The following is a 16,005-nucleotide window of genomic DNA, read 5'->3' on the forward strand; positions in this document are numbered from 1 at the left end:
CCAGTTCACTACAAATTATCATTTACAGTTGTTCACAGCCCTTTCGATTTATTTCATACTATTTAAGCATTATGTTTCTCCCCTTAAAATGTATTGGCCACAGCCACTACATAATGCATTACTGTCCACTTTAGGTGGATACTTTTCATCAGAATCAGCTTATCCTAAGATGGAATGGAAAGTCTTGTATACCATCTGACGACGAATAGTACAAATTTTGATTTATTTGGATCCATGATGTAACTGTTCATATTATTGAGACAAAGATAGTGAAGAAGCTCGACAAATGTGAAAAACTGCAAACATATCATTCACTCTCTGCGTCACTCGATACGTCTTGGTGTGTAGCACAACGGACGCCAAATAGGTGTCCAACACTCCTGCTGACCCAAGTAGCAGAAGGGTGTGGAAGAAGTCGAGCGTGTGCGGATAGTATACTATTAGCATACAGAACTACATCATTGTGTTAGTTGATGATTGTAAAAAGAATAATAGTAACTTTACGAAGAAATGAACAGAAAAATAAAATTAAAACATACAAATAGTGAATTTAAATGAAATATAGGTAACGTGGAGTATGTGAAACAAACTCTATATTTGTGGGATTACAACCATTGTGTTTATTTTTTATGCTTGAAGACGATAAGGAAATTACAAATGACAAGTTGGAAGTAGATGAAAATTCGCCGCCGAGATTAAAGACGGAGGTCCACGTCACAGAAATGGCGTTGTTTCTTTTGACTGCAGAGAACTTACCACACAATCTGTCACCTTCACGAAGGAACGCTGAAAAGAAAAATCAAAACATTCACATGCCAGTATGAGGAGTATTTAATTTAGATTAAGTAAACAATACTTAGCGTTTCTCATGTTATGATCTGTTAGTAATTTTCACCAGTACCATTAATATTTACACCACACGAAAATTAAAGGTAGAGGGGGGAGGACGGAGAGGGAAGGGAAGGGATTACTGATGTCAGCTGCATCGGCACATATCTTGCTACTCTCAGACTTACAAATGAAGCAACGTTATATTTAAATAGGGAAGTACAGCGCAGTGCCACGTTTGTGAAAGTATCAACTATTTAAAAAGGCATTAAATAAACTAACAAAGATTGAGGAGTGCACGAATGAATCGTTATAATGTTAGTGAGACAACCTTTCAGTAGCTGGTTTTTTAAAGTCTTTTTCACAATAGTGACACCCACAACAATGTTTATTGAGTCTAGAAGTCATTAGTTTCATCTTACATGGCGTCTTAACCGGAAATCATAGTCATAGTTTTACCATTGATATTGCATAGTTATAATATTTAAAAATGTTAGACTAGTTATTACACTGGACTGAAAAATATCAGTATAAAGAACGAACAACTAAGATCTTTAGTAGATTTATCTTTCCTCTGTTGCTGTTATTGTGCAGTGATTTTGAGACAACAATGCATATACGACTAAATAAATTGAATTTATATTTTGCCATTATCAATTTGTTACAGTATGATAAGGAGCATCTCCTTCGCCCTTAAAAATACAAACAAGTACGATAAGAGACTATCAAAATGATATGTGCTGTATGTAAGTGTAAAGACATATTTCTATGTTTTAGGCCACTGTAAATTCTTATTAATAAATTGAGGTGAAAGGTCTAAGACAAAATTTAAATTGATTACATATTCTTTCAGTCACTCACTCATTCACACCCACACTCACACACACTCACTCACTCATTCATTCACACCCACACTCACATACACTCAGTCATTCACACCCACGCTCACACATTCACTCACTCATTCACTCATTCATACACACACTCACTAACTAATTCAAACCACACTTACTCGCTAACTCACACACACTAACTCTCTCTCTCTCTCTCTCTCTCTCTCTCTCTCTCTCTCTATCAGACACACACACACACACTCTCACACTCCTGTACTCGCAGACACACACGCGCTCGTGCACACACACACGCACACTCATTCTACAATTACTTGGTATTTAGAGTTTTGTCGTTAAAACAATGGCCTCAGAACATGCTGCACTGTAAGTAGCTCAGGCTTTTCTACAGACATTTCCAGCATAAAAAATAACAGTTAAGATATGATGTTTCAGAGAACATGATAGATGTATGAAACTGTGTATTAACGTTCTGTCCCCATCTGAGGGAGGTATATTCAGAGACAAAAACTCGCAAACCTCAAGGTGCTCCGAGTTTTTGAATGTACTAAGAGCTGTATGTAACACACAGCCATACGTCATGAGACGCCTGATGCAAGATTATCTTTGGCTGTTGATATCATTGCCAGTTAAAGGTAAATCAATAGCTATTCTCTTACTGCAAATTCAGCACTTATATTTCACCTCGTTTAACTCGAATCTCCCATAGATGGATATGAAACATCAGTAGTCTCATATACCGACCGCCGCATCTCGGTCTGGAAGATGTGCCGACATAAACATTGTGCATGACAGCCTTCACTGCAGCATTAATACATTAAGTTGTTCAGATCTGATATTTACAAAGCCGAACGGCAAAAAGAGTGGATGCATACCTGGTTAATACGAGCCAGGGGGACACGCTTTCAAGGTGCAGGCGGCGCTCCTGCCATTGGAACTGCAGCGGCAGGTGTTACACTTGTCCTTGAAGGTCGTTCCTGGGGTGCAGTTCACCTCTGCAACACAATATCAAAGGGACTCAAATAACTGCCTCTGAGAGCAATAGAGCAGCTTTTGCTCATTATAAAGGATTCATCTTTACTAAAGAACTAAAAATTGAAGCACTTTTGACAGTTAACGCAAGAAGTTTTTATTCACATTCGTGTTTATTTTAAAGTAGGAAACAGTTGTAGGAGTGCCTTTGTAGGAGTAGCGGTTTCTATATCAGATGTAACACGTCATACAACAGGACATCAGGAAGACAAAATATATAAAAAAAAACGTATAGAACATCAGGAGGGATAGGATGGACAGAACAGAATATCAAAAAGGGGAGAGGGAAACTGACAAGACTATACAATGTAGAAGAAGCACAAATTCTCTGAATGGACAGATTGAACAGAAGCTCAGAATGGTTAGAAGCACAGAATCTCAGAACGGACAGAAAATGAAGAAGATTAGAATGGACAGAAAGAGCAGAAACTGATAATCGGCAGGAAGCGCGCTAGCTGAGAACGGGCAGAAAAAACAAAAGCGCAGGATGCACAGAAAGATCAGAAATTCAGAAGGACAGCATTAACAGTAGCTGAGAATGGACAGAAAGAGCAGAAAATGAGAACTGACTGAAAGAACAGAAGATGAGAATTGACAGAAATGACAGAAGATCAAAATCAACAAAAAAGGATGATTTCAGAATGGAAAAAAAACAGGAATTTGCAATGCCGTGCAGAGTGGCCACACGGTTTGAGGCGTCCCTCCCACCGGAGGTTCGAGTCCTCCCTCGGGCATGGGTGTTTGTGCTGTTCTTAGCATAAGTCAGTTTAAGTACTGCTTAAGTCTAGCGACCGATGAACTAAGCAGTTTGTTCCTTTAGGAATTCACACACATTTGAACTTTTTTTAAAATTTGGAATGAACGTAAAGAGCAGAAGCTCCAGAAGGTCTGAAAAAGCGGAAAAACTTCAGAATGGATACAAAGAACAGAAGCACAGAACGGAGAGAAAAGCACTCAAAATGGACAATGACGGCCACGATCTTTTAAAAAGAAACCATCCCAAAATTCTTCTTAAGATGACTCAGATAACCCCCAAAAAAGTATAAACTTTCCTGGCCAGACGTGTCTTTGGAAATAACTATTCAAGAATGCAAGTCTATACTACAGAAATAATTCTTGATTAATTCTTTAGACTAAATACTCGTCGTATTCCTCCACTCTCTATGCAGGAGAACCACCTAAGGTGACTCAGCTGGTAAGGCATGCGAAGTACAGGCGTGTTCGAGTCACCGTTCTAAACCTGATTCTAGTTTAACTATCAGGCCTTCCGCACGTGGTGTGACTCAAAAGAAACGGAACCGGCGGGTCAACTAAATTCGTGACCGGCTGCTGAGTGGCTGGCAGCGCAGCTACGTATTCGGCGTTTCCCTGGAGTGAAAAACTGCAGTGTGGAAGAGAGGGAGTACTGTTTGTTGCACCTTAGCGTCTTTTTGTAACATTTGGCATGTTGAGTACAGAGTCAGGAAGACGCAGTAGTCGATTATTATTACACATGAATGAGAAAACGAAGAAAATTCTGAATTCATCCTTACACCCAGTGAAACATACGCTCCAGGCTGTTATCTGTATCCTTCTCCCCACTCTCTCTGTCTCTTCATCCGTCTCCTCTCGCTATCTTTGTCCATTACCTCCATCCCCTCTTTCGGATCATGACTTCCTCCTCCTCCCTCTGACCACATCCTCCTCTCCATTTCTCTTACCACCTCCACCTCCACCTCACCTCTTCCTTTCGTACCTGCCCCATATCCTTCTACAATCTGCCTCATGCATTTTCCCCTCTTTCCCTCTCTCTGTCCATTTCCTTCTCCACATCACTTTGTACTTCACCTCATCTATCCATTTCAGCCTGACCATAGTCTTGCTCATTGGCAAGTGTAGCACCTGCTGTACAGTTCAATAAAGCAAGCTAATAGTACTCCCACAAATGCATTTCGTACAGGGCAGGCTCGTATCAGGGACTTGAAAATAATGTATCTGTCCCTGATGTGCAGACTGCTGTACAACGCAGGTCGATAAAGCAGGCCAATACAACTCCAACACAATAGGGCAGGCTACACGTTGTGACCCAGAAAACTGTTTCTTGCCCCTGACGTGTACACTGCCCTGCAAAGCAAGTTGATTTGGCTGTCTGATACTGTTCCCACACAATTCGCCTGATACAGGGAGCCTGTACTTCAGGGGCTGAAAAAATCACGTTTTTGCCTGTATCTCCACTACCTTCAGAGCTAGGATATTATAAACCCCATCATACTGATATTTCTGAGGCCTTGTGCTTTTGTGCCACTTTTGATCGAAATCGATCCAGTGGATTTGGAAGGAGATACTCAGGTACACTCTGCTTATATACAACAATTTTGTACGTGAACACTACTGTGTTTACACTTAAAAGATTTGTGGCTACTGGTTTATTTCACTTCCGTTTTCACTGTTATTTGCACATGACTATGTAATTTACAAAACGCCATGGGTCTTACTATTCACACGAAGGATCACTGCAGGTGTGATCTACATTTCCTTGCACATTTGTTTACACTGCCATACCTTTTTCAAACAATAGGCATTGACTGAATTAAATATTTTCCACTTCAAACTATGCTTATCCTGTCAAATCGCTTCTGCTGGAGCTTGGATATCGATAGCCAATTTTCTTGGTCACCTTCATTTAATTAAAAATACTCAAGCTAGCGTAAATCTGCAGAAGTTCCAGTCTCCGTTAGTTTCAAAATCAAACCAAGACAACAGTGCAGAGGGACAGTTACCATAACCGTGTTCCCAGAGAACTGGCGCCAACTCAGAACCATCAACTGCCCCTCTGCACAAGTCCTAAGCGGTGAACCACATCTCTGGCCACAGTTAAGTTGGCTACAGTGACCTTATTCTATTAAGGGAAGTACGCGGTTGTGCGGCGTTAGAGGCTGCAAGACTGCTGGGAGACGACCTCTTGGTCTCAGTTAGTTGCTGTCGTTGGTAGGCATCGCTTTGTGACTACCGCAAGTGTGGTAGTTGCTGCCTTTTTCACGATACAATTTCGTTCACCTGTTTTTCAGGACATTCGCAATAAAACGTTAGTAGCACATTCATCCACAGCTAAACTCCAAATACACCGCGAGGAAATAGTTGCACGGAATCAAAATTACTAGGGCGGTGAACTTTCTCTCACTGCCCCTGTCTGCGTGCTCGCAATTCGTGATTACTCATGGCTCATTACTTTCGTTCTAGATTCCTAATTATCAAGCACGCGGCGCGCTGTACGGTTCAAATTGTGGGCTGGCAAAATCCCATTCTATGTAACGAGACTGCCTCGAATTTTTCCTCTCTATTGTGAATATATCAAATTTTATTAATATTGTTCGTCTGTTACTGGTTTATATTTATTTTCCTCGGAAACTGTGCCCCTGCTGTAGGAGAACAAATCCACTGCCTCCACGGTCCAGGGGAAAAATGATTTTCAGCTGAGGTCACTTTAATCTGATAATAGAGAAAACGGTGGCTGGCAGAGTTTATTTATTACTTGCGGTTCAGTTCTACGAAGTTCAGCGGTCAACAACGTTGCTAAAAATAAAAATAAAAATAAAAATAAAACAATAAATCGTTCAGATGGCTCTAAGCAGTAAGGGACTTAACATCTGAGGTCATCAATCTCCCAGACTTAGAACTACTTAAACCTAACTAACCTAATGACATCACACACCTCCATGCCTGAGGCAGGATTCGAACCTGCGACCGTAGCAGCAGCGCGGTTCCGGACTGAAGCGCCTAGAACCGCACGGCCACAGCGGCCGGAACAACGTTGCGAATCATTTACTTTTGAGTCACTCTACATTCCTGTCGTCTGCGGCGTTCTGTTCAACTACACAGCTGTAGATTCGCAATCCACCAGTTACCACGATACGTCGATAATTAGTTTCATTTGACCTGCTTTGTGAGTGTTGTGTCTTAGGTCAGTATTCTGAATAAGCAGAAGCAACAAAAGCTAGTGAAAGTCTGCTTGTTATTCCTTCTGATGACATTGGAAACAAAAGTGCGAGAACTGTACGGCAGTACAGTTACCGGTAATTCACTAGTGTGTAAAACTCCAGGACGAAAGTAACATTTGCTTGATGTGTCACGGCGAAGTAACACAGTTTTGTGAAATCCGGGCCATACACGGAAAGAACTGCTATAACGCAGGGAAATAGGCAGTGAGACGAACAGAAATGAGAGACTGACGAACGGACTCACGTCTACGGCCGCGGCTGAGACATCCCAGCTGGGTGCAGATGGCGGTCGTTCCACTGCTGTTGCACGTGCAAGTGTTGCAGTCCTTCTTGAAGGTCGAGTTGGGTGTACACCTCTGGGCTTCCCGTTTCACGATGGGCGACTCCTCTGCCTCTGTGAAGCGACAATACATTAAGCTCATGTTCAGGGAATCGGGAAGCCTCTACAAAATGTGGCTGTATACTTCGACAGACAAGCCACTCAGTTTTCCTTCTTCATTAACATTATCCTATATTTACGATACACAAATTCTTCTTTAATCCACTTTCATTTCTTTCCAGTTTGCATTGAAACTATGTGCAAGAGACCTACAAAAAGAAATTTTACCTTGGACAAACAGAATGAAAATATAGGTACAAGGAAAATTTTTTTGCGACAGATCCAACACTCTTTGTGTCATCAAATTCACCAGTTACGTTCTTTTAGTTGAACAGTATTCAGAAAATTTAGAGAACCAGCATTTGCAGCTGACTGGATAATGATTGTAATGCCGCCAACGTACATTTAGTGAAGAGAAATTATATTCCATGAGGAGTCATATAGGCAGTCGGTTTTTCCTCGCTTTATTTGCAAATGGAAGAGGAAGGGATGTGACTAGCTGTGATAAAAAGTACCCTCCGCAATGCACGACGCGGTGACTAGCGAGTACGTAAGCAGATGTAGACATAGATGACTGGGACGTTCTTAATGGTGGCGGATCAACTTTCTCTCTTATAGAAGTCGACCGCCTGAAATTGGAACCCGTGTTTGAGAGCTGTCTATACCCTTTCGTTATTTTAAAATACTGGTCACAGAATAGCTTCTTAAGTGTAAAAAATTCAGAAGTGGGAACAGCATCGGTACTGTAGGATGTGTGGCGTCGTCCACAGAACCGGGTGCCAAATAGAGGTTGGCACCTCACAGCGAAAGCACAGAAATCGGTAGTCGCAGGACGCCACACTGACGAATGAAAACGCCGGCATACCCATGCGTCTCAGTGCTTCGCTAGACTACCGTAGTCGCAGGTCTACTCACGGGTGAGCGGAGGAACGTTCGCCCAGTTCGCAGTCAACGGTCTTGACGACAGCATCGTCTTAGATAGGCCGCCGGTTTATTAAATGCATTAGGCAGACCTTAATGTGAACTTTGTGTCAGTAATACTTCAAGTAAAAGAGTCTTGTAAAATTGTCGGTTTCAAGTGATACCTTAATATTCAAAGAGTTTTAAATACTCAGACCATTACTGTGGAGATAGACTATACCAAGTTAAGTAAATTTTCTTGTCTAACTGTAATAAAATGAACTAATACAAGTGTTTTGAGTGTTAAAGGTTATCAGTGTTGAATCTCCATTCGATTTCTTCTCGTAGCAAACCGAAGAACCCACCGTTCTACGGGCGAGTGTGTTATGGTCCGGCACAACAGGGAGGATGGGCAGACTCCCAACTTCTAGTGGTGAAAGTAAACACAGCTGACATATACGGAAGGCTCTACAGCAAAGACGATAATGTCATCATTTTGTTACATTCTCTACTCCGTAAAACGTTAAGGGATGTTTGAAGGTGCGACTGGGTGGGCAAAATTAAATAGGCCTGGAAAATATTTACAACATGGCTGACGTGTAACTGACCCTTGCTAACGAAGGTCACACAGGGTGCTGGAAATGGCCACCGCTGCCTTAGATTCACCGCTGAGCTTGATTTTCATCAAACTATGAGGCAGACGTGCCAGATCTTCGTCTCGCAGCAATAGCGTCTTCAGTGTCTTGCTGTAGCTCTTTCAGGGCTTTCCGTGATTTTCCTAAATCGCTTCAACCAAATGCCGGGATGGTTCCTTTGAAAAGGAACGGCCGATTTGCCTACGCATGCTTCCCCACTCCGAGTTTGTGCTCCGTTTCTAATGACCTCTGTCTCGAAGGGACGTTAAATACTAATGTTCTCCGTCTCCCCCTCCTGCTCCGCCTCTTTAAGAGTATCTAAATACACCTGACCCTTCCATTATCCCCACAGGTAAAAATCACAGGGAGGGAGAGACAAGGCGATTTACGAAACGAGGAGACTCCACTGCCTGTGCTAATAATGCTCTCCTCGGGCAGCGTCGTACACCTCACCTCGCATGCACTCGTAGCAACGTTGTCAATGCGGTGTGTTTTGTTGTCCCATCTCGCTGGAAATATCGATGCAGCTTTTCAGCTTCTGTGAGTACAGCCAGATATAGATTATATATTTTCTGGATATAACGATTAACATTAACAGCTTGGTGAAAGCGTCTTGTTACGATACGAACAACATTGTGTACCAAATTGCCAAACATGTGATTATGCAGCGGCTCTTCATAGTTCTGTGATCCGTAATGGCACAAATTCTGTGAGTTCACATACAGTGACAAGCTGAAAATGGCCTTACGTGAAGAAATGAAAACTGAGGACCTGAAACTTTCTTCACTCAGGAACCACCAGAAGAACCAAAACTCGAAAGTTCGTCTGGCTCCAAAATTTGCAAGGATACAGTAGCAGCTCCTTTTTGACAGTGTTCCGACTCGACGATTGGTTAGTTCCCACTTAAACAGATAAACGGCGTTGAGATTAAGTCTGACTTGGCTACAGGTTTCCCTTTTTCGGGCAATGTTCGAGTTCTTTTCGGATAGTTACGGCTTTTACTCGCTACGGAACCCGTTTCACGCCATTTTATCACTACACTTTGCATAGCAGGCTTTGCCGGAGGTTTTACAAACACCTGCTCTCTTAAACTCTTCCACAAAGAGTTTCACACTGGTTTTCCACAAATTGTGCTTAGCATAACACTCGAAAATGAACATGCGTCGTTTTATAACGAGCACCGTTTATGTTCATATGGTCAGTAAGCATGTCTACTCCTCTCACCCAGTTATACTTGACGACAGTGTCAGGTACTCGCGAAAGAGCATGTGGGAGATGCGCATTCGCAGACGTGTGACAGCAACTGACTGGCGTACCTAAATAGCGTTTCCAGAATTTTCTGTGGTGGGCAGTTCTCCTACTCTTTAACAAGTGTCAGTTGCGCGTTAGTCTTACAAATATTTTCCGCATCGGTTTCATTTTGCTCACCCTCTATTTGAAATTATTATTACTATTTATAAAATCCTGTGTCTGGGGCATGGATGTGTGTGATGCCCTTGGGTTAGTTAGGTTCAAGTAGTTCTAAGTTCTAGAGGACTGATGACCTCAGAAGGTAAGTCCCATAGTGCTCCGAGCCAGCCCGTGTGTGGAAGTGTCATCCAATGACACTTCATACCGTTGAAAATGTAGAAGCTAGTCGTTATCTGTGCAGCAGTCACCCCTATTCACCCCTATTTTATCCATTGGACCTTGTTGTAGTTATTCGACTACACTGAACAACAAACAACAGTTCCACTGTAAGAAGCCCTGATTAAGAGCCCACCAGAGAACTGGAGTTAGTTCCCTTACGGCTTGTATCAGACCCTATGCGTTTAACGCCCTGAATCGACGTTGGGGTTCCTGCACTGGATTTGTTAATCATGAGACCCTCTGCAACCCTTTGACGTTAGTCCGTATCGTTTCATTACTCCCCGCATGCTACAGTATACGTTTTATTACACCTTGCATTCTGCACTATAATGGACGAAAAATTATTGAACAACGTCAATATATTTGTTGTTCGACACCTGTATTTCGTTAAACTACAGAGGAAACTCTCAAATGAAAAAGACAGCCGCTTACCTCTCTTCGTAACACATCCTTTGCGCGTGCAGACCCAGACGCCTGTTGGAGTGCACCTACAAGTGTTGCAGTCTTCCTTCTTCGTGTCACCTGGAGTACACTCTAGAACAAAAACCAACCAGCAAATGAAAATGTGTTTACTGTGTCAGTCAGGGTTTATTTTAACTTTTTGAGTCATAACTAAGTATTCCGTGGTTTCGCGTTAAACATCATAACGTTATGTTTCCTTACTAACTTTTCTGGAGCAATATGACACTTTCGCTCATGCATATGCATTCAGCATGCATCTATTCAGACAAAGATACTTGCTGAGAACCATTGTAAATAAAATTATCTACTGAAGAATATGCTTCATTTGCTACTGAATATCAGCACCAACTGTTATGCAAAAGACTGGTTTTTATATAAATCCAAAAATGTTTCCGTCCGTCGGTGTTTTTTACTTATTTCTGTAATATGTTAACACGAAGTAGTAATTATTCCTACAAAATTAGGCCTACAGCAGTTTTTATATCATTAAATAACTGCTTAAAATGTGGTTATATTTTACAGAAGTGAATAAATAACACCCAACAACGACGTTACAAAGGTCGTGCAAAGTGTTTGGGTTTATATAAAATGCAACAGGTGGACCTGATATTTACTAATTTTGTCAGCAGGCATTGGATCCGCAAGAACCGCAAAACCAAATGATCAATGACGCCTCATTTAGCTTAGATTTTATACATGAAAACGGCTCCTTGTGGCACAGATGTCCATCGAACGTTTCATTTTTTTGTCAATACAGGATTTAAGCATCAGGAATTTTGAAAAAAAAACGAATACCATTTTCATGCACTTGGACGTGCATTCACAGACCCGTCTCCACAAATAAGATTAAGATAAAAAAAACGTTATTTAGACGAGTTATAAAATATACTGTACAAATAAATTAGGCGATGGATATGTACTTGGATTTCCCGTACTCCCATACTTGACGTTTCTTGAACTACTCGTCTTAGCCTAACAGGTGATATTTCCACTGATGTAGCGAATGAGACCTCTCTCAATACAGTGACGGTACGTAACAGAAATGAGTATCTTTTTTTTTTAATCCATTTATCGTGAACACTTTTTTGAAAATATCGTAGACGTGCGTAATTCGGAGTGATTTGTATGACAATCATCTGTAGCAAACACATGGTTCATTCAGTGGCGGTTTTACCGAACGAAATGGCGCAGGGGTTCCCGCAGTGAACTGTCCTTTGAATCTAGCGTCGGTCGATTTCTTGTTATAATGACGCTCCATGCTAATTATTCATATCAGTTTCAGTTTCATTCGCACGCAGCATGGACATGGGAGTACAAATCCGTGTTGTGACCTCTCATATAAAGGAAATAAAAATAAAAACAAAAAATAAAGGAAACATTAAACATCCTACTAATGCTGCATTGAATCACTCTGGTTTTAAATTCTTGACTACACGACGAACTGATCAACAAAACATTTCGGAACAAGATTTAGAGTCTGCAGGCCACTCGCGTAAGAAGGAATATTGTAACAGCGTCTACATAAAAGGCCATTCGCAAATTTCCTGACTCATTCTTTTGTTGCGTAAACTGTTACCGAGACAAGAGCTAGGGAAGTTTGCTGTAGGTTCCGGTTTGGTTGTTGTGTGTACCACATACCAAAGAAATATAAGAAAAGTCTGATCCCTGGCTGTTTGTCTGATGATTTCGTTCTTCGGAAAACATTTGAACAGTCGTTTATTTCTCGCACATATTATGGAGAAAGTAGTCGTCGTGTTTGTAATGTTACACGATGACTTAGAATCCTCGCATTCAGTACGGAAATTCCAGATTACTTAAGAACAACCATTACTTCTGTTGCTCTAACGTGAGCAATACCCTCCAGCGGTGGTTTTTAAAATGTATCCCAAACAGCACGTCACCATTATCGTTGCGTTAAGCAAGATTTTGCGATGTGTATTTTCGAATCCGTAATTTCAATTAAAGATGTCTTATTTGCGTGTCCTACATAATCTTATACCCTGGATCACACTATAAAAAGTAGAAGCGTATACGCGGATTCCACTTGCACTTGGAGGTATGAACACCTTTTCATCTTCGTTTCTGTGACGCGCGTCTTACCTACTGAACAAGCGCTCACAGTTCGTAAGGTACGCCCTTTAGAGCCCTTGTTTACTGGACATATTTTTTCTTGTTTTGGTTTCTACTACCGCCTCTCAAAATATGGAAAGCAAAGAGCCTGCAGTAGAAGAGGTTTCGCAGCATCGAAGAGGAAGAAGTGCGCATAGCTCTTAAGGTTTGCGTTCTAGGGTCTACGTTTATTAGCCATTTTTTATTGTTTTTATCCATACTATCATCCCTGAAAGTTTTTCGGTGGAATTCTGATTCTCCCTACTTGTGCCATGGGAATCAACCTGTACAATCGCGATTAAAAGTCGAACGTAAGAGTACACGGATATAATAAAAATGCATAACACGCATACAATACGAATTCGTCGCCCAGAAATATGGAACACCGAAGTTATCGAGACATTTCGTGTTTCAGTGGTTTTAAAATCATTTCATGAGTGTTTGTGTGAAGGTTAAAAGGAAAAAATCTCCCTTAAGTTTACCAAATTATGAACGAATTTTTTATTTATTTATCTGAGTGCTTCGGCCGAGTAACGAGTACAAAACAAGGACCCGGCAGGAAAGGAAACATATCTGTGAGAGACATCTGAACACGCATTTACAACTATTCCTAAACTGGTAATCGTCTGATTTAAATTAACTTTTTTAAACCATATTTCTGGCAGGTTGTTGTTAGAATTATAAATTTTATGATCTTCTTAACAACTTCATAAAAATAGTTTGAGAAGGAAAAATACTGGGTAAAGAGTATCAAAAGGCAGGCCCGGACCATCCATCTATCAACCGTTATGAGTGAAACGAACCGCAACAGCTACAACCAAATATTAAAGTTGGCGAGGGAGAGGTGGATTGCTACATTTCCAAAGCGTTGCTGTAGTGTGATGATGATGAGGTGTTGTTTTCGGACCCAATCCCGAGCCTTCATAAAATGATTTATGAAGAGGTGAAGCGTGGCTTTAAGCAGGATACGCACAAGCTCTACTGCTTCAGTTATTGCCCACCTCACTTACTGAGATACGACTATACAGTGGGAGGTGTCGTTTGCATCTGTTTCTCTGTGGAAACAGCAGGAGCAGCACTGCTTAAATTGTACCAGAATCTAAATAATGAATGATTAATTATGCTGGCGCCTTCGAAACGCAACAATCGCAGTGAGACTCACCCGATGCGGCGTCCACTGTGGTTGCCATGGTGACGAACAAGGCCGCCGCGGCTATCGCTAGTGTGACCTTCATATCTGCTGGTGCTGCTTCTGCGGGCTGCCGCTAATGCTGTGCGAATACGACTGCCAACCGGGCGTTCCATGCGTGTTTATATACCACTCCAGTCCACTCCCTGGTCCCCACCACTGAACCCCTACGTTTACTTTTCGCGAGCCAGCAAGGTTTCAGTTCTGGGAATTCCAGCGTCCTGTTGCGCTGGTCAGCTTCCGAGAATGATCACCGAGCACTGTACTCCTTCATATTATCTGTATTGAGTGTGAGACTGGTCACGAGTGGTGGTTCCCCGCATCAGCTTGACGTCATGAACTTCCCATGTTTCAAAAAAGGTAATGGGAATATTTGTGTACTATTCGACAAAGCCCCTATTCCAATTAATGCTCTTTCTTCTGTGTTTTACCAGTGAAGTGAGTTCTGTTTAAGAGACTATGATCTAAATCTCCGATATACTTGTAAAGATTTGTGGTGTCACATTCCATACACTTGCATGTCGAAAGTCTTCAGTAATGCAGCCAGTTTCAGTACGAAAATAGAACTATTACAGGTATCTATAAATAAAAGGAAAATGCTATTCATAGAAAAATTTATCCAGTAGGTACAAGACAATAAGTCATAATAACCAACTGGCACAAATTTAATACATGCAGAGGGACCTTTGTGTCCACACATGGCACATGAAGCTAAATATTCTGTTGAAAGTCTGGAGGTGTCGGCAGTAAAAAATAAGGAGCGGGAATGTTCTCTACAAATTTTTCAGAAACCAGATAACAGTTATATGATTCGAAAGCCATCGAAGGGAAACATTAGTTGAGATGGGAGTAAGACATGATTGCAACTTATACCCGACTTTATTTACCCTGAACACTGAGCAAGCAGTAAAGGAAACTAAGGAAACATTCTGGAGTGAAGTTATAGTTCAGGGAGAAGAAATAAAATTTTTAATATTTGGTGAACTCATTATAACATAAATCTTTCTTGTCGCGACATACGCAACTGTTTATATCATCGTCAGTCATAAGATTCGCTATAATCGTAAACTTTACTATTTCCTAATAAAAATTTCCTTTAAAGAAATAAAAAAAATGCTACTATAGCAGGTCTTACAACAATGATGAATTTCATTACAGTTTTGACACAAGCAGTGTGCTTAGATAATATGAACAGTGTCTTGAAAAAGATAAATGCCAATAAAAATAAAATACTGGTTGTAGTCGAATTAAATCGGGTTATGTTAAGAGAATTAGATTAAAAAACTGTGATATGAGTCGCTGAAGATAGTAGGTGAGTTTTGCTTTTTGATGTGCAAAATAATTAATCATGGCTGAATTAAAGCAGATATAAAATATAGATTGGCAACACGAAGAGAAGTGTTTCTAAGATATGAGAAATATTTTAACGTGTAATATAAAATGAAACGTTAGGTAGGTATTTGCCTGGACAGTTTCGTAAACACGGGTGCTATACAGTGCAAATAAGGAGAGTAATACAATCTTCTGAAAACTGGTGCTACATAAGAATGCAGAAGACTGGACAGGTAGATAGGATAAGCGAAGAAGAGGTACTGAATCAAACTGAGGCGAAAAGAAAATTACGGTACTAAACGAAGATATCGATCGATAGAACATATCCTGAACCATCAAAGAATAGTGTATTTGGTAACGGAGGGTCGTGTAACAACCCACACGTAGAGGAAATTCAAGGACTGTCTAAAGAAAGCGGGTTCAACAGGAGGTGGATTACAGAAGTTAACGTGGAGATGCCTGTATAGGATAGCGTAGCATGGAAACTCGCGTCTCATCAGTCTTCGGATTGAAGACCACAACAGCATCGTGATTCTCGTTCCAAATACCTGACATCTACTAAACTAGGTTATACAAGCCATCTGCAGAAATAAACACGAAAATATAAAACATGACGTCAAATAGTAAACAATTACAACTGTGCAGGCAAATACAGCATAACTGCTGATAACATTCTCCCAAG

At 41.0% G+C, this 16,005-nt stretch overlaps 2 protein-coding genes across 2 annotated transcripts in view; both read right to left on the reverse strand.

Moving 5' to 3' along the window:
- The window catches only part of LOC126203308 (serine protease inhibitor I/II-like), a 213,944-nt gene extending 199,857 nt beyond the window's left edge, over positions 1 to 14,087 (reverse strand). The window contains exon 1 of the mRNA XM_049937574.1: positions 14,032 to 14,087. Coding sequence (XP_049793531.1) covers positions 14,032 to 14,037 — 6 coding nt within the window. The 5' untranslated portion in view covers positions 14,038 to 14,087. The remainder of the gene's footprint in view (positions 1 to 14,031) is intronic.
- On the reverse strand, positions 597 to 14,092 carry LOC126203310 (serine protease inhibitor I/II-like). The gene is made up of 5 exons (XM_049937576.1): positions 13,965 to 14,092; positions 10,664 to 10,765; positions 6,933 to 7,082; positions 2,555 to 2,674; positions 597 to 786 (listed from the first exon to the last, which is right to left on the reverse strand). The coding sequence occupies exons 1-4, from the start codon at positions 14,035 to 14,037 to the stop codon at positions 2,559 to 2,561; spliced, it is 441 nt and encodes a 146-aa protein (XP_049793533.1). The 5' UTR covers positions 14,038 to 14,092; the 3' UTR covers positions 597 to 786; positions 2,555 to 2,558.
- Between the last annotated feature and the right edge of the window lie 1,913 nt (positions 14,093 to 16,005).

The sequence above is a fragment of the Schistocerca nitens genome, chromosome 9 (assembly GCF_023898315.1).
Source record: "Schistocerca nitens isolate TAMUIC-IGC-003100 chromosome 9, iqSchNite1.1, whole genome shotgun sequence".
NCBI lineage: Eukaryota > Metazoa > Arthropoda > Insecta > Orthoptera > Acrididae > Schistocerca > Schistocerca nitens.

Bases quoted from the DNA above. Each gene is read 5' to 3' on its own strand.
- LOC126203310 (XM_049937576.1), bottom strand. From the start codon at position 14,037: ATGAAGGTCACACTAGCGATAGCCGCGGCGGCCTTGTTCGTCACCATG. The intron at 10,766-13,964 runs GTGAGTCTCACT...TTTTTGTTCTAG, and splicing joins CACAGTGGACGCCGCATCGG to AGTGTACTCCAGGTGACACG. The intron at 7,083-10,663 runs GTAAGCGGCTGT...GTCGCTTCACAG, and splicing joins AGGATGTGTTACGAAGAGAG to AGGCAGAGGAGTCGCCCATC.